Source organism: Biomphalaria glabrata, chromosome 3 (assembly GCF_947242115.1).
Source record: "Biomphalaria glabrata chromosome 3, xgBioGlab47.1, whole genome shotgun sequence".
NCBI lineage: Eukaryota > Metazoa > Mollusca > Gastropoda > Planorbidae > Biomphalaria > Biomphalaria glabrata.
The window spans coordinates 15,595,724-15,614,845 of record NC_074713.1 but is presented as its reverse complement, the minus strand read 5'-3'; the positions used below and the strand labels follow the sequence as shown (position 1 = coordinate 15,614,845).

Below are 19,122 nucleotides of genomic sequence, written 5' to 3'. Positions count from 1 at the left end.
TCAATAAACAATATTTATTTCTGCAATAAATTAGATAAAGATCGTAAATAATCAGTTCAATTACCTGAACAAACATTTTATCTTAATATAGAGTTTAAATCATTGTAAAAAAAAAAAAAGATAATAAAAAAAAATTAATAAAAATAACTCATCAGAAATGATTAGCAAACTTCCATAGACACAAATGTACATCTAGCATGTTAAGTTAAATAAACAACTAGAAAACATAGTATATTGATAAGATGAGTGTCAAAGGAACATTATGATATATAGTGAGCATTTACAATATACAAAGTTTTTAGTAATGAGAAAACTTAAATGATGCAAAAAAATGTGTCATTTATCATTTGTCAGTTATTTATACAATAATCAAGTTTGTTATTACATTAATAGTATACATTTCATGTAAACTGCCACTGAAAAGAAATGTCAGTTTTAAGTCATGTGACTGTTGACTTCTGAGTGGTGAAAATGTGGGTTGGCAAAAACCCCTACTGATCAGAAAGATTCTTTTATGGGAATCTCTATTGTCTAGTGGTTTGTTCACTTGGTACTGTGTTGTTACTAGTCTTGAGTTGTCTATTCACAGGGTTCATGGTTTGTGCCATGGTCTGGACAGTCACTTATTTTGCTATATTTAATTCACCATTTTCTCTCATAAAAAATTTGTTCCAAGAGTTGCCTTTAAATATGTAATATTTATGTATCATAAAAAAAATAATCTTTTAACCAAATAAAGGCAAGAAAGTAAAAGAATCCTAAGGAGTGATATTAAATGAGGCATTTGTCCAATTAATTGAAAGCAAGAAATTTTATATCGAAACAAGGAATTTATATTTTTTCATTTCTTTGCAGGGTGATATAAAAGTAAATTATGTATGATTGCTACGTGACAACAGAAATGGTAGCAGAAGTTAAAGTGAAATTGGTTTATTCTTAACCAACAGAGAAATAAATCAAGGGGTCATAAACCACAGATAAAACATTTTGTACAAATTCAGTGAAGTTTTCCAAAAACATAGATCTTTACATTATATTCCCTTCACATGTCTATTCAATACATGTACAAATGTTGGCATGTTCACATAGGCAATAGTGATAATGACTTACACAATTATAGATATATTAAAGATTTTCATTAATGGCAAAAAAAACAACTATAAATAGCTTGCAATATGGTGTATGCCCTGTACAAGAAGTGTTGATCAGCCATGTTTTTAATAGTATTTGATTCATTTGTGGCCAAACTTTTTTTGCACTGTAGAATCATATTCCATTTGTAGTTTTTATTTAATTGGAAAAATTGAAGTTCAACATAGTGTCCTTGACATTTTTTAGTTTATCCAGAAAATCTCCAATATTTGTAGTTAAGTGATTGTTAGATTTTTTTAAATAATTTTTTTATGCACACTTTGAGGATACCATTTATTGGGTTAGTTACTTAGATGTATCATTATTGTTTTTATTGTATCCTTCACCAATACTGTTTGACAAATATAGAACTGCATTCAAATATTTAAACAATTATTTATTATATGCAATAAATATATTTCTTTTGTTTACCTGGTTGCTTTAGCTCTTCAATATAAAAAAAAATATTGATACATTAATTGCAAATGTATGCATCACTTTGTTTTAATAATGTAGAAATGAGTAAAAGTAAAGTTCCCCTTTCAGACCTTGCAATCTATAGGGCAGATGATGCACAGGTCATCAGTTTCTGTGGCCCAGGATTTACAGATTTAGGATGTTGTCATGTGGCCAGCACAATGACCAACCGCCTTTACTTTTCCTCAACTATCGTTAGTTACCCATTAAAGCTGGGTGGACTCAGAGGCACCCAAAGATCCCGAATTTTAAAATCCTAGTCTTCACAGGAAAAAACGTAAACATTATACCAACCATTGTTTCTGATTTTATATTGTTTTGTTTCAGTGAAAGTTTTTAATTGCTTATTTTATCTTTTAATAACTCTAATCATAAAGAGTGCTACTGAAGCTATTTTGTTAGAAAGTTCAAATGGATTTACATATGTCTGTGGACATTTTTTGTTTGTTTGTTGGCCTAAAAATATGAAGATGTAACTAGATATATTTACAAAGGGAATATTTTATGCCTTAAGTGTAGAAGAAAATATAATGATAGAATTGGTAAAAAGGATGGCTACCTGTATTGATAAAGTTAAATCTAGTCAAACTGGAGAATGGAATGCATGTACATATGATGCCAATTTTTTAGATTACTTTGTTTTCTATTACTATTCTGGATGTTTTTGGTAAGAAAGTTGATAATGAGTTGTGAAAATTATGTAATCTCTTTAGACAGAAGTATCAGCTAAGGTTAAGGTTATATCCTCTTATTTGCAGCTTTATAAAAGTCAAACTGCACATTCTGTTTTACCTTCGTATCCAAGGTCTTGGTCTCTTAATGACAATATCATATTCAGTCACAGTTATCTCTATAGCTTCGGCTGTACTGGGTGGGCTGTCAGCTCCAGCTTTAGTTCGACAGCTTTGTAAAAAAAATAATGAAATTGGTCAGCAAAAGACATTACTAACCCCTAGGTAACATGATAATGACTAATGTCAAGGGCTGCAACCATCAACTTCGTTCTTAAATAATGTCAAATGAAGCAATGATTAACTGTCGTATATCAAGGGACACAATGATTAACTGTTGTATATCAAGGGACACAATGATTAACTGTCATATATCAAGGGACACAATGATTAACTGTCATGTATATCAAGGGACACAATGATTAACTGTCGTATATCAAGGGACACAATGATTAACTGTCTTATATTAAAGGAAACAATTATTATCTATGTAAATCTAAATGGGGTAATAAATTTTCTTTCAAGAAACAAATATTTTAGAAATTGGGTTGATATATCTATTCTCTCTTATTTTTTTTATTTTTTTTTAAAAGGTTAAGTAAAACAATTTTCAAGAAATGACATTTACTCTAAAAATGTCTTCAAGTCTTCTTTTAAAAATCTGACCCAGACTTTCTCCAATTTTTCGGCAGCCAGAATCTTTGTATGATCAAACAATGAAGCTTCCATGTATTCTCTAGCTCTTTCTAAACAATGATGTAGATATTCAATCTCTTTTCTTGGTAATTCTGTAAGAATACAAATAAAATGTGTATTAGCAATAGACTAAGTTGGATATTCCATTACACATGCTATTTCATAGTAAAAATATTTTACATTAATATTGATATACTGGTAAGTGAAGCTCATAGAAAACTATTATTACTATTGTTTTTAGAATGACCTTGGGCAAAATGCATTTCCATTAACATAAAGATATGACATAACATAAAGCCAGCTTTAATTAAAATGGATGATACATTTTATCAATTAGATAGCAACAAAGTCTTCTAATAACCTATTCTGTGAGGACTATCTTCAGAAAGGTATTTGTTAAAAATGTTCCAGGCCTGACACAAACGGAGCAATCTGTCAAATGACTTGTCTTCTGTAGAACCAAACTCTGTGACATCTTCCCAGAACATCAGGCTATCCAGTAAACTCTGATCTTCTAGTCTAAAAAAGAAGATTACATTAGTAAAAAAAATAATAAAAAACTTGAAAACAATTAATTTTAACAAAAAAAAATTAAAAACTAATGACTGGCATTCATAAAAATAAATTATGTGCTTTGAGTGTATTAAATCTAGACCACATGTTCTTAAAAATGGAACTAATTATACATAATAGATTTGTTTATTATTTAGTCAAAACTTTTAAATTTCTAAAAGATAAGGTTACAAAAAAATTTTTTGTTCCTCCCTCTCCCAAATCTCATCCTAAGACAGTCTTAAAAATTATATGAATTACATGCAAACAGGTATAAACCTTTTCTATTACAGCATAAAAAAACAACAACAGCTCATGATAATAATAATAATAATAATAATAATAATAATAATAATAATAATAATATTAATAATCTTTATTATCCGTAAGGAAATTTGTCTTACAATTTGTGCATTACACCAAACAAAAAACATTATAACTATAAGAAACAAAAGTGTACATTCACACCAGACTCACTCATAATTTACATGTGACAAAGTTTATACCAGATTGTTCTTATTTAATGATTTGATTGCCAGGGGAACAAAAGAGTGTTTGTGTCTGTTTGTCTTTGCTATCGGTGTCTTGTATCTCTTTTGTGATGGTAAAATCACAAAATCCTGACACAAAGGGTGATTCTTTATTTCGAGGATCTTGTTAGCTTTTTTATAGATGTTTGTCTCAAACAACTGCCCAAATGGGGTTTGTTTTTTGCCAATGATTTTGCCAGCAGCATTTAGGATTCTATTAAGTTTATTTTTATTTTTAATGCTCAGATTGTCATACCAGGCAGTGATATTGAAACTTAAAATATTGCAGATGTGAGCGTGATAAAACATAGCCAAGGTCTGTAATCTTCAATCTGGCCATAGGTATTCTTCTGTGTGTAACTAAATGTATGGGTACAACTGACCTACAGGGGCTGACTATGAGTTTGTGCATCACAATTTCTTGTAAACAATAAGGAAATTATTTTAAAATAGGTAACAGCTTTCAAGGTTTATTAATGTTAATTTGATAACATACTTAGAAAGATATCGTTGAAAAGGTCCACCAGCCAGCCTGTCAGCTGACAATGCCATAACAAACCTTTCTTTTGTGGATCTAGAAAATTATAGGAAGAGAAGACAATTGTTATAGCTCTAGCAAAATGTTATAGATCTTGACTTCTAAATATTTAGACATTTTTTTAACTGCTCTCAGATCAATCAACATTGTAAAAGACACAAAGTTTATTGAATTATCATAGTTCTATATAGTGTATTTATAATAATAGATATAGATTGTATATCAGTAATAGATTGTATTATTTTTTTTAATTTTAGCAACTGATTATAAAAAGCTGGAAGTTAATTATGTAATGAAGTAATGAATTTATAATCATGCATAATATTTAAAGATCATCCAAAACGCAGTCCAAACAGTCATCAGTTAGTACAAAGTTTTTTATTTCTTGATGACACGACTATTACTATCAGTATAAGAAAACATTGTTATACAAGTAAAGATATGGATCCAGAAACATTATTAAAAATGAAACTGATATTAAAAATTGATTACCAGCAAAACTTCTAGGATCAACTTTATAAATGAAAATGATCTCTACTGCTGTGTTAAGACATTTAATGTTTGTCTTTAATGTTTGTTTTTAATGGTTTTGTTATTTGAACTGGGCATTCACATTTCTCTTTTGCATAGATCAGATAAGTATTTTATAGTCAGAGTAGTCTTGTGGGTAGGATGATTGCCTGATTGTGTGGTATGAGCTCTCAAATAAGTATTTTATAGTTAGAGTAGTCTAGTGGGCAGGATGATTGCCTGGTTGTGTGGTATGAACTCTCAAATAAGTATTTTATAGTCAGAGTAGTCTTGTGGGCAGGATGATTGCCTGGTTGTGTGGTATGAGCTCTCAAATAAGTATTTTATAGTCAGAGTAGTCTTGTGGGCAGGATGATTGCCTGGTTGTGTGGTATGAGCTCTCAAATAAGTATTTTATAGTTAGAGTAGTCTTGTGGGCAGGATGATTGCCTGATTGTGTGGTATGAACTCTCAAATAAGTATTTTATAGTCAGAGTAGTCTTGTGGGCAGGATGATTGCCTGGTTGTGTGGTATGAACTCTCAAATAAGTATTTTATAGTCAGAGTAGTCTTGTGGGCAGGATGATTGCCTGATTGTGTGGTATGAACTCTCAAATAAGTATTTTATAGTCAGAGTAGTCTTGTGTGCAGGATGATTGCCTGATTGTGTGGTATAAGCTCTGACTATGACTCACAATCTTTTGGGGACAGGAGAAGATAAGAAGATATAGACTATTACAGTTGTCTACTCTTGACTATTTCCTTACATCTACCAAAAAAAGGTAAAAATCACAGACAGCTGGCAAAAATCTTTGAGCTTTGCCTCCGGAGTCTACATTTTCAGAACAATCCTAAATCGCCTCAATAGAGGTCACCACATAATGTGAATCCCTTATAAATAATTTCTTTCAAAATTGTCTGTAGCCCTACTCCTGTATAAGTTCCATACATTGTAGCTGTACTATCATATCTCTGAGCTAGACACATTAAGATGTCAGGTTCATCCTGTTCCAAACATTTAAACCCTGCCATCCTGTGGGAAGTTTGTGGCTAGTATGTCATAATTTACAAATCTTAAGAAACATCAAAAACTTGTAAAACTAACAAAACAAAAAGGAAAAAAAATAATATTGTTATTTGTTTAACTTACATACATGAGGAAAAATTCAGAAAAAAAGTTTAAAATTAATAGGACTATTTTTTTTTCAAACAAATATATTAGTAGTATGTGATTATTTCTAGCTTTTAATATCTTATCATTTTTATTAGGCCTACATAACACAAAATTTAAACTGTTTCTAAAACATGTAAGTTATTTAAATTTATTTAAAATATTAATCTATTTAACTGCTACGTCCCACCTGACAAGGAAATAGAGATTGACCACATACAAATACCTGACCAAGAAGACTGTCTAATCATAGGAGATATGAATAGTCACTCTCAGAGCTGGGGATACCCAGACCTAAATGCCAGGGGAGAAGAAATTGAAGAATGGCAAGCAGAGAACAGACTTATCTTGCTTAATAAACCTGAAGACAAACCAACCTTTTTTTCAAGAGCCTGGCTAACATCAACCACTCCAGATCTAGCCTTTGCAACAGACAACTTATCCAAAAAGTGCACCAGAGAAGTTACAGACCAGCTAGCCACCAGTGACCACAGACCCATATTGATCAGTATCCTTCAAAATATCAGAAAACTCCACCATCCCCAGATGGAACTACAAAAAAGCCAACTGGCACCTATTCTCAAAGCTCACAGACCTATACACAACTTCAATAAACTGGAAATCAAACCAGGTTAATAAGTCATTCTCAGCTTTCTCCAAAGCAATCCTCCTAGCAGCTAAGGAATCAATTCCTAGAGGAGCCAGAAAAGATTATATCCCCAACTGGTCTGATCACCTTCAACAACTCCACAATGCCACTATTGAAGCCAGAAACACAGTAGAAAATCACCCTTGTATAGAAAATAACATAAATCTAAAAGCAGCTAACGCAGTTTTCAGGAAAAATTACCTTTCCGCCATGAGGAAAAGTTGGCATGAAAAAACAGAACAACTAAACGTAGAGAGAGATGGCCACAAACTCTGGCATATAGCCAAATGTCTCAACCAGGAAGAAAACAGAACAACTCCTATAGTAATAGAAAAGGACAACAAACCCCTGAAAGGCCAAGAAGCAGCAAATGAATTCATTAAGTTTTTCCAAAGCGTAGGACAAATACAAATTAATGAAAGTAGAAATAAAGATGTAAACTCAGAAATCCAAGATAAAATTAAAGAAAACAATCCAGCTTACTCCTTGGGAATGACCACTAATCTTAAAATGAAGGAACTAGATGAATCCCTAAAAGTCCTCAAACCAAAACAAGCCCAGGGCCCAGACAAAATATCAAATGACATGCTTCTTCACTTGGGTCCTCAAGCCAAAAGAAAACTGCTACAATTATTCAATGCTAGCTGGAAATCTGGCAGAATTCCAAACATCTGGAAAAAAGCCATTATGATCCCTATAATAAAGCACGGCAAACCAAGAAATAAACTGGATAGCTACCGTCCCATCAGCCTCACTAGCTGTACTTGCAAACTGATGAAAAGAGTGATAAATAGAAGGCTGACATGGATCCTTGAGTCAAATAACCTACTCACTGAAGCCCAGGCTGGCTTTAGAAAAGGCAGATCAACAGAAGATCAAATTGCCTTCATCACACAAGAAATAGAAGACGGCTTTCAAGAAAAGAAACCAACGACAATTGTGTGGGTTGACTTAGAAAAAGCATTTGACAAAGTCTGGGAACAAGGTCTCTTGCTCAAGCTAATCCAGCATCACATATCCCACAGAATGTACAACTGGATAAAGGAATACCTAAATAACAGAAAAGCCTTAGTTTGCATGCAAGGACAAAGAAGCCACACAGTGGGTATAAAAAATGGCGTCCCCCAAGGAGGAGTCCTATCCCCAACACTTTTTCTAATATTCATAAACGATCTAAATCAAAACCTACCCAAAAAAGTTAAAAGCAGCATGTATGCAGATGACCTTGCCTTAATTAGCACAGAAGAATATGTAGGAACATCGAAATTTTGATTACAAGATGCTCTTGATAAACTCAATAATTGGTCCAAAGACTGGGGCATGTCCATTAACACAAAAAAGACAACATATACCATATTCTCACTGTCAACAAAACAACAAACAATAAAATTAACATTAGATAAGGAAGCTTTAGAAAAAAATGACAGCCCTACTTATCTTGGAGTCACCTATGACCCGAGACTAACCTGGAAAAACCAAATAGATAAAACACAGAGTAAAGGCATCCAGAGACTATCCCTCTTGAAAAAATTAGCTGGCACAGATTGGGGAGCTAATCACAACATCCTGAAAAAGACCTATACCAGTTATGTAAGACCTGTACTAGAATATGGTGCCACAGCATGGGGCTCAGCAGCCCAAACCAACCTAAGAAAAATAGACAAGGTTCAAAATATTGGTCTAAGGATAATGACAGGAGCAATCAAAACAACACCCATAAGAGCTATGGAGGAAACCGCTGCCCTGATTTCTCTGGATGAAAGAAGAGAAATTAAAATCCTTTCCCAATTCACTAAATTGGAAACCTTGGAGAGGCACCCACTCAGAACAAAAATCCACAAAACTGGCACAAAAAAACGTCTCAAAAGGACCAATTTCATACAGGAATCTCTAAACCTAAAAAAAGAAACACCAACTTGAAAAAATTACTCTGGAATCCTCGATACACTATAATGAATCTCCACCCTGGGATGAAAGCCCTCTTCCTACTATAAGGGACCATATTGAAAACATAAAAAGAAAATCTGATTACAGACCAACAGAGCTCAAGGAAATAGTGAACTGTTTTCTACATACCAATTACCCTAGCAATCAGTGGATCAGAGTTTACACGGATGGCTCATCCCATAAAGCCACCACACATGGAGGAGCTGGAATACTTATCGAATGGCCAGATGGAGGAAAACTAGAAAAATCCATTGCAACTGAAGAGCTCTCTGACAGTCACAGAGCAGAAAGGGAAGCACTAGCACTAGCTGCTACCATGCTAGCAAATCATCCAAGTTACCCTCACAGTCAGATTGTCTTTCTAACAGACGCGAAAACAACCCTCCAAAACTTGCAAAACTCTGATTCCCCTTATATTAAAAACCTCAGAACAGCACTTATAAAGCTCAACAACAACAGCAAAAAAACTGTTATTCAATGGATACCAGCTCACATACAACTAGCAGGAAATGAGAAGGCTGACACACTCGCCAAGAGTGGGAGAACAAACTCACAAGTAAACTCTGCACTCTATCCAGAAGAAATGAAGAAATTAATTGTACATAAAATAAATGAGAAATGGACGAGCTCTCATCCAAATCACAAGAAAGATGACGCTTACTATAAGCTATCCCGACAAGACCAACGTCTAATCTTTCGACTCAGGACCGGACACAACAGAATGCGACAACACATGTTCCGGAAGCTCAAAATTGGAACCAGTGAAATCTGCCCATGTGGAGTATCACCAGAAAATGCAGACCACGTCCTCCAAAACTGCTCTCTCTACCAAGAGGCCCGTATAAAACATTGGCCCCAAATCACCCCAATAGAAAGAAAACTATATGGAGAGCTCCCTGATTTGGAAACCACTGCGCAGTTCATCTCATGTATTGGTCTAGTCATATGAACACTCCAACATAACAAACAATGAGAACGATGAAGAAGAAAAAGAAGAAAAATTTAAATTTTTAAAAGTTATGAAATTCATTCAAATCTAAGTCTTGTTAATAAAAACAAGAAAAACAATTTTTTAAAAATATCAATATATATAAAATATTTAAATAAAATAATTTAAAAAAAAACTTTATTTCATCCTTTTATTTAAAAAAAAAATTTACATTATTTTTTACCTGAAGTACATGTTTTTTCTGGAAATATACATTTTTTTTTTTATAAGTTCTATTTGAATTTGCTATAAAATTGATATTTGATATTTTGAGTTTTTGGCAAAAAAATGAACATTCTTGAAATACTATATAACTATAATTTAAGTTGCATTAAGTAACAAGCCCAAACTAAAAAACTTTTTTTAAAATAAAAAAACGAAGCTTTTCTAAGGGTAAGAACTCTGCACATACAACTATATGTGTCAATAATGTAGAAGTTATTTCTCTTTTATATCAAACACAATAGCAAATTATCAATAATTAATTGACTTACTTTTTGGTTACTTTTTTAATTGATTCGTGTTTTGTTAGGTACAAAAATTAAATTTTTAAAGTTTCAACTTGATTTGAGAATGGGTGTGGGAGAAAAAATGTGTACAATTGCCTAAGGGGACAAATCCCTACATATTTAGCCATAGCTGTGAATACTGAAGAATTAAATTCCCTTGTTGGTATGAAACAAAATAATTAATTACCAGTAATTAATTGACTAATTGGTTAATTTTTTATTGATTTATGTATTGTCTTCATTAATGAATAATTGTGCAAAGTTTCAACTTGATCCAAGAATGAGTGTGGGACAAATAACATGTTCAAACTTTTTACCAGACAGACAGACAGAGTGTGTTGAATAAAGTTTTGTAACAATAGCACTTTTTTTTAATACCTGCTTTAAAGTAACTTCTTCAAACTTACCCTACATTATAGAAAACTAACTTGTTTAAAAGCATTGCAAAAACAGTTTAAATAATTCAGTTTAGGTGACAGAGTACACATCAACAACAATGAACTTCTATTCAGTTTTAGTCAAGTTAAAATTAGAATCTATAGCCTTTGGAACATGTAGAAAAGTTGATATTGAATGAAAACTGACATCCATGCTGCCATGCACAAATATGTCAAACAAGACACATAGTTTAAGTGTGGTCATCGACATAGTCAGTTCTAATTATTAATCAACAACATTGACAAACATAATGTTAAAGGGTCTTAAAAAATAACTGAACTATTGTTTCCCAATCAACTTAACTTTAGCATATTCTTCTATATCTCTTTGGCTTTCATTTGGTCTACAAAAATCAATAACATTATTATTTGAATTTAAAGCCCCCTATTTCCCAAGAGCATGACATGTAACATAAAATAACAGCAGCACTAAAGTACCAAGGTAATTATTATATTTTATATAACATGTTTAATCATAATTTGCTACAGCACTAAAACTTTAAACTCCATTTTTATGTTTCCAAGAGCAGAAAGAAACATATATATATATATATATATGTCATATATGTGCAATAGATGGCACATCTGGACTATTGGCTTACTTTCTAAGAGAAGAAGCAGATCTTCTTGACTTGGCAGAAACTGTAGATCTTTGTTTAGGGAACATTCTCCTTTGGCTGATTCTTCCTGTGTCATAACTTAATGCTAGATGTTGTCTGCTGGCAAAGTCTTTGGCATCTTCAGGCAAGACAGGGGTGGAATGGACACAAGAAATGGATGGAAATAATGGAGTCTGAGACTGGCCACCTGACAAAACAGTATGAGATAAGGTCTAACACAATTTCATAGATATAAAATTTAATAAGCAAAAGGAACATTCACAAAATAGAAAAATATTTCTTATAATGAAGTAATGAGGGAGGTGATGGCCAAGAAGTAAAGCACTGGGGTTCCAAACTGAGCAGTCTTGGGTTTGAATGACGATGAAGACTGGGTTTTTGAATTCAGGATTTTAGGACCCCCCCTTCCCCCAGCTCAGCTCTAATGGGTACCTGTGATGGCATTATGACACCCTCATTAGCAGTCAACTAAAGAAACAGATGACCTTAACATCATCCACCCATAGATGTTAAGATCTGGAAGGGGGCACATTATTTAACTTTTTTTTAAAGAAGTAATGGCACACATGATAAATGATGGAAAAATGTTTTACAAGTAAGGGGCACAAGTTTTATGGAATTTCTGTACTAGTTCTCATGTAACTAAATTAACTAAGGTGGACTATAAAAAGTTGGACAAATTTTTATGTTTAGCTGGCTAGTGCCTTCTGTTTTTCATTGTCTACTTACCATGAGATTTAAATAGCTTTTGATCCTGAGCCACAAATTTGAATTTGTATGGTTGATAGGATTGTCCAGTTAGGTCCAAAGTTTCATCCTCATTTAAACTAATGATTTCATTTAGAAAAGAAAATATTTTAAAATCTATTTGAGTATTGTAAAAAAAAATTAAATAATTTTCTTTCTTTTTATTCACCTACTTAATTCAATTCCAGAACATTGTGTTGCTATACAGATATCAGGAAATGTTTTCTCAAGAGAATCACTGTTTTAGTTCAATTTATTTGAACAAAAAAAAAAGTCAAAATACTGTAGCTTTCAGTGTACGCAAATATACAATTTCTAACATTAAGAGGTTTCGAATAGACAACTTAGGAAGAGTTTTTTATTAGCTTATGCAAAATAAAAAAAAATAAAAAAAAAACTTTTAAAAAGATGAATGGAAAAATTTGTTATTACAAAATTGGAATGGCCTAATATATTAATTAATAGAAAGCAGATCTTGCTACGTGAATTGAAAATAAAGCCGTCTCAACTTACCTAACTGCACCAGTCATCTCACAGTGGATAAGAAACCTGGGCAACCAATAAGCCCTTAAGCGTCTCAGGACATCATACTGAGTCCTAAGAAAAATAGTGTGACTCACTCTCATGTTGGTTGTGGCAGCCTTTATAATTTGATCAAGTGCATCTTGGGTAAGTTTAAGCTTGAATTTATCTTGTATATTTCTGTTAAAAAATTTAAACAAAATATGAGAACAGAAAACAAATATATATATGCAAAAAACAGACCCACTAAAACATTTTTTCTTAATTAACAAGGCTGAAAGATTTATAGCACAATAACAAGATTACAATAGTAGATAAAAACTACTGTAGATGTTAGTAGGGAATAAAAAAGATGAAAAAAAATTACTTAAAATGATTGTTTAAGGTTTTCATGTTCTCAGCATCATCAAAGTCTTCCATGACATCTTTAAAATTTTCACACTCTAACCAAAAGGATAGTAAATGCTCTCCAGTGGTTCCTTGAAGGAAGGATCTAAATTCTTCAAAAGCACTATGCTGGAAACAAATTTTTTTTGTAATTTAAAACTAAATTACAATTTTGTAAAAAAAAATATTGTATAATAGTGTTATTAATATTGTTGAAAAGCACTAAAAAACAGGGTAAAGCGTCTAAAGTTGACAGCATTGTTGTGAACAGATTGTGTCAAAAGTTGACAGCATAAAAACAAAAACATCTAATTATAACAATATAGTATTGTATTGCAAACTAAGCTTGAAATATTGCAGTTGGCGTACATTCAACACACAACAAATTCAGAGAAGGATTTTAAAGGATTACTCTAATTCTAAGTGGGCAAAAAATCTTAAATTAAAATAAACATTTGGCACTAACCGATCCCAGAATCCTCTCCTTCATTTGTTGAATGGACATTTTCAGTCTGCCCTCCATATTTCTCATGTCCACTTCTGTTTGCTCTTCGGTCACTCCTTCTTCATCAAACTGAACATAGGAATGGCCATCAGTCTCAGGCTCTATTTCCCCGAAAAAATTCTCAAAGTATTGCATATTTTCATCTGACATATGTATATAGTGATCAAAATTGACTGGAGCTGACAGAGCTCTGAATGGTAATCAAAAGAAAAAAAAATTATGCCTAATAAACATTAACAAATTTTGTCTTTTAAATAAATTTTTACTTTTTTTTAAGCTTAGCCAAATTTAAAAACAATATTATTAGGTCTCAAAATATTTCTGATTTATTCTATTTCTACCTTACCTGGCACCTCTTAAAAATGCTTCTTCTGTTGATGACGCAGGGGCTTTGCTGTGTGAAGATTTACTTTTCACTTCTGAAAATACAATAGTGCAGACATTGGAGGGACAAAATGTAGATGTCAATTAATGCAAGGTAATATTAGAATAATAGGATAAATATAAAAAGTTATTTAAAAAATCCCCTCTCAGACCTTGCGATCTTTAGGGCAGATGATGCAAAGGTCATCTGTTCCTATGATTGACAGTTAACAAAGGTGTCATGTGGCCAGCACAGCAACCAACCACTTTACTTTCCTACTTTCCCCAATTAATGTCAGGTACCCATTAGAGTCTGGCGGACTTAGGGACGCCCTAAAAAATCCAGAAATAAAAAATCTCAGTCTCAATGAGATTCAAACCCAGAACTGCACTATTCGAAAGCCAAGTGCTTTACCATTTGGTCACCATGCCGTTATGATAAATATAAGAGCTCCTTCAAGGAGTGTGAGTGTGCTTGGAATCACTAGCTGTCAACCCCTCCTCATGGTGTGAAGCTGTCACGAGATACAAAGCAAGAACTGGCCAGTGTGAAAAAAGCACCAAATCAACAAAGAGCTGAGAGAAGAAGAAGGCCTATCTGCATCTGACCAAACCTACCCATGCCATGTATGCAACTGGCTTTTTAAAGTGAGGATTGGACTTACAGTCATCTTCATTTCATAGGAAATGAGAAATGTGCTTATCTTGGACCAAGAAGGATGAGCTATGTGTGATAAATATAGTCACTGATTTATTTCTAATGTAATTTAATTTAGTGTCATGTTTGGCTTTGTAATATGATTAAAAAATTAAAAAAAAAAAAACTTTTGTATGGAAGCAATTCATATATATTACTTCGTCTAATGGTTGTTTACAGTTATTTTACTTTGGCTAGTGGTTGTGAACAGATATTTTACTTTGGCTAGTCATTGTTTAGATATTTTACTTTGGCTAGTGGTTGTTTACAGATATTTTACTTTGGCTAGTCATTGTTTAGATATTTTACTTTGGCTAGTGGTTGTTTACAGATATTTTACTTTGGCTAGTGGTTGTTAACAGATATTTTACTTTGGCTAGTCATTGTTTAGATATTTTACTTTTGCTAGTGGTTGTTTACAGATATTTTGCTTTGGCTAGTGGTTGTTAACAGATATTTTACTTTGGCTAGTGGTTGTTAACAGATATTTTACTTTGGCTAGTCATTGTTTAGATATTTTACTTTTGCTAGTGGTTGTTTACAGATATTTTACTTTTGCTAGTGGTTGTTTACAGATATTTTACTTTGGCTAGTGGTTGTGAACAGATATTTTACTTTGGCTAGTGGTTGTTAACAGATATTTTACTTTGGCTAGTCATTGTTTAGATAGTTTACTTTTGCTAGTGGTTGTTTACAGATATTTTACTTTTGCAAGTGGTTGTTAACAGATATTTTACTTTTGCAAGTGGTTGTTAACAGATATTTTACTTTGGCTAGTCATTGTTTAGATATTTTACTTTTGCTAGTGGTTGTTAACAGATATTTTACTTTGGCTAGTCATTGTTTAGATATTTTACTTTGGCTAGTGGTTGTTTACAGATATTTTACTTTGGCTAGTCATTCTTTAGATATTTTACTTTGGCTAGTGGCTGTTTACAGATATTTTACTTTGGCTAGTGGTTGTTAACAGATATTTTACTTTGGCTAGTCATTGTTTAGATATTTTACTTTTGCTAGTGGTTGTTTACAGATATTTTGCTTTGGCTAGTGGTTGTTAACAGATATTTTACTTTGGCTAGTGGTTGTTAACAGATATTTTACTTTGGCTAGTCATTGTTTAGATATTTTACTTTTGCTAGTGGTTGTTTACAGATATTTTACTTTTGCTAGTGGTTGTTTACAGATATTTTACTTTGGCTAGTGGTTGTGAACAGATATTTTACTTTGGCTAGTGGTTGTTAACAGATATTTTACTTTGGCTAGTCATTGTTTAGATAGTTTACTTTTGCTAGTGGTTGTTTACAGATATTTTACTTTTGCAAGTGGTTGTTAACAGATATTTTACTTTTGCAAGTGGTTGTTAACAGATATTTTACTTTGGCTAGTCATTGTTTAGATATTTTACTTTTGCTAGTGGTTGTTAACAGATATTTTACTTTGGCTAGTCATTGTTTAGATATTTTACTTTGGCTAGTGGTTGTTTACAGATATTTTACTTTGGCTAGTGGCTGTTAACAGATATTTTACTTTGGCTAGTCATTGTTTAGATATTTTACTTTGGCTAGTGGTTGTTTGCAGATATTTTACTTTGGCTAGTCATTCTTTAGATATTTTACTTTGGCTAGTGGCTGTTTACAGATATTTTACTTTGGCTAGTGGTTGTTTACAGATATTTTACTTTGGCTATTGGTTGTTAACAGGTATTTTACTTTGGCTAGTGGTTGTTAACAGATATTTTTTTTTTGCTAGTGGTTGTTTACAGGTATTTTACTTGACTCCTTTTAAAGGTATTCTATGTTTTGAAAATATGTACAAATATTTATTAATTTTATCATTAGCACTTTAAATATTTTAAATTTTATTTATATGGCAGGATTTTTTTCTTTACTATATTTGTTGTATATTGTTTATTTAATGTCAAATATATTATTTTCACTTATTTTTATTTGAAAACACTTACCGGAACCCATTCTCGCCAACTGGCTGTTCATTAAATTCTCATTAAATAAATCCTCTTCACCAGTCCTGACCAGATTTCTGTATAGAAAAATAAATTATTAAGCAATCCCTTTGAAAAAACAAACAAACCAAGTAATCATTTAGTTAAACTACATTTTTCAATTTTAGTGTAAGTTCTGATCTAACCAATCATTACAAGTGAAAGTTTTGATTATTCAATCATTAGATTAGTTGGCCTCCTTCAGTAGTAGAACGACTATGGTTCATCTTGCACACTTTTTCATGTGGCTGTGGAGCCCTATTTTGGAGAGACACTCCCGTACACAAATATCACAGGTTAAGGTGGCTTTTGCTTTGGTGGTAGAGGAGCTGGCCATTTTTCGCATTGTACGCTTTTCTTCCAGAGTTGAGGCCCATGTTTTTTCACTGTCCATAGCTTTCTTGGTCACTGTCTCTCTCCATCTGGTGTGAACCAGAGCTATGTTTTCCCAATGGTCTGAATTGATATTCACTGATTTGAGGTCCCGTTTTATTACATCTATGTAATGGAGGTGGGGCGACCAGTTTCTCTTGAGCCAGTTGCGAGTTGTCCATAGAGGATGACTTTTGGGATGCGATTGTCCTCCATCCGGGGAACATGTCCAAGCCAGTGCAAGCGGTTTTGTCTGAGGGCTGTAAAGATGCTGGGAATACCTGTTCGTGCAAGGATCTCAGTATTGCACACTTTTTCTTTCCATGTGATTTTCAAGATCCTACGGAGACATCGTAAATGGAATGAGTTTAGTTTTCTCTCTTGCTATGTGTAGGTGGTCCATGATTCACTGCCATACAGTAGTGTACTCATAACGCATGCCTTGTACACTTCCATTTTGGTCACTGTAGTGAGCTTCTGGTTTTCCCAAACTCTTGACCTGAGTCTAGCGAATTCAATCATTACAAGTTTAAATATTAAATCTTAAGATTAAATTTCAAGAGCATTATACATTTATAAACACTAATAATACTTTGAAATGATGCTATAGGAGACTGGAAGAAGTGCTTTACAAGAGCAATTATAGAATTGATGATGAAGATGAAATGCACTATAAACATAATGCATTCTTATTAATAAGAAGTTTAGGTTTTATTAATTTCTGAGAACACTAATTACTATTCTTTGAGAACCAGCTGTAACACCTCTTCTCATAAAGAGTAAATATACCAGTATGTTAAGTTTTACATTGACCTTTGCCAAGAGTTGCTGTTCATTAAAACTGCTTGCCCATCCGAGGTTTCACTTGTCCTCCCAGTGATTGGCTGAAATTTGAAATGAAATTCAGAGTTTGTCTCAGAAGACCTTGTGGTGATTGAGCTCCTAGGCTTCAAGGATATTGGCTGGGAGGATTTTCGTTTTGCTGATGTCAGTGATGGATGCAGATCATATTTACCATTTTCTATTGAAAAAAAAATTATTTTCTATTTAGGCCTACAAAGTTAAATTAAATTTTAATAATACAACTGAAAACTATTGATAAAACAATTTTAATATGGCAAGGAAAGTGTCATTGTTAAAAAAGTTCAAATCAAATCTTAAAGCTCTATTACTTGTCCTTGGGATTCATGCATTCATTGTTAATTTTTTTTTTTTTCAAAGTCATTGTCTAATCTCTATTTTTCTTCTGCCTGCATCTTGAGAAAACAATTTTGAGACAAAAAGTTTGCAAACATAAAGCTTAGATGTTTAATGTGAATTGTGATGAAGCTTTTCAGATTTCTCACTGACCTAGAAAAAACATGGCTGGTAGAGATACTGCTCTGCTTCCAGGTCTCTGGTAGGGAAACAAGGCTGGGTAATCAGGCTCCTCCCAGGCAAAGTCAAGGTCATCTAAGTTGTTGTTAGTGCTCTTTTCACCACTGATGCTGTCAAAAGTAAACAAAAAAAAAACAGCAGTTAAAAAGTTTTTCTTCATTCTAAAATCGTATCAGACTGATAAAATACAGTCCCTGAGTCCATCCAACTCTAATGGGTACCTGACATTAATTAGGGAAAGTAAAATGGTTGGTTGTTGTGCTGGCCAAATGACACCCTCGTTAACAAATAAAGTGAACAACATCACAACATTATTCATAAACAACATCAGGACTAACCATTAAATATCATCTGATGGATAACATCATTGTAAAACAAAAGATATTTGTACTTAGTACATATACATTATGAGATTTACAGAATTTAATTAAATGTTAATAAGCATTCCTTTATAGTTTTAAGTCAGGTTAGCAATACTTAAATTCAGTCAACAAGCAAATATATCCATTAAAATTATGCATACATATTACATATAGAAAGGCAAAACTAAGAACCACATTTTTTATAAGAGAAAGTGGTGAATTAAATATAACGAAATAAGGGACTGCACTGACCAGGGCTTGAACAAAGGACTCACATATTTGACAACTCTGCCTAGCAGCAATAC

At 32.7% G+C, this 19,122-nt stretch overlaps 1 protein-coding gene across 7 annotated transcripts in view; it reads right to left on the bottom strand.

Annotated features, from left to right (window-relative positions):
- The window catches only part of LOC106067347 (uncharacterized), a 67,526-nt gene that overhangs the window by 16,841 nt on the left and 31,563 nt on the right, over window positions 1–19,122 (bottom strand). For 5 of the 7 annotated variants that reach the window (XM_056023630.1, XM_056023627.1, XM_056023631.1 and 2 more), the window contains exons 5-19: window positions 18,429–18,565; window positions 17,892–18,099; window positions 16,668–16,744; window positions 13,994–14,066; window positions 13,609–13,837; window positions 13,123–13,271; window positions 12,747–12,935; window positions 12,216–12,313; window positions 11,469–11,673; window positions 10,105–10,122; window positions 4,614–4,691; window positions 3,397–3,554; window positions 2,968–3,127; window positions 2,401–2,511; window positions 1,564–1,578 (exon numbers count right to left, since the gene is read on the bottom strand). In XM_056023630.1, coding sequence (XP_055879605.1) covers window positions 1,564–1,578; window positions 2,401–2,511; window positions 2,968–3,127; window positions 3,397–3,554; window positions 4,614–4,691; window positions 10,105–10,122; window positions 11,469–11,673; window positions 12,216–12,313; window positions 12,747–12,935; window positions 13,123–13,271; window positions 13,609–13,837; window positions 13,994–14,066; window positions 16,668–16,744; window positions 17,892–18,099; window positions 18,429–18,565 — 1,905 coding nt within the window. The remainder of the gene's footprint in view (window positions 1–1,563; window positions 1,579–2,400; window positions 2,512–2,967; window positions 3,128–3,396; window positions 3,555–4,613; window positions 4,692–10,104; window positions 10,123–11,468; window positions 11,674–12,215; window positions 12,314–12,746; window positions 12,936–13,122; window positions 13,272–13,608; window positions 13,838–13,993; window positions 14,067–16,667; window positions 16,745–17,891; window positions 18,100–18,428; window positions 18,566–19,122) is intronic. The other 2 variants (XM_056023629.1, XM_056023628.1) reach the window with 2 other exon arrangements.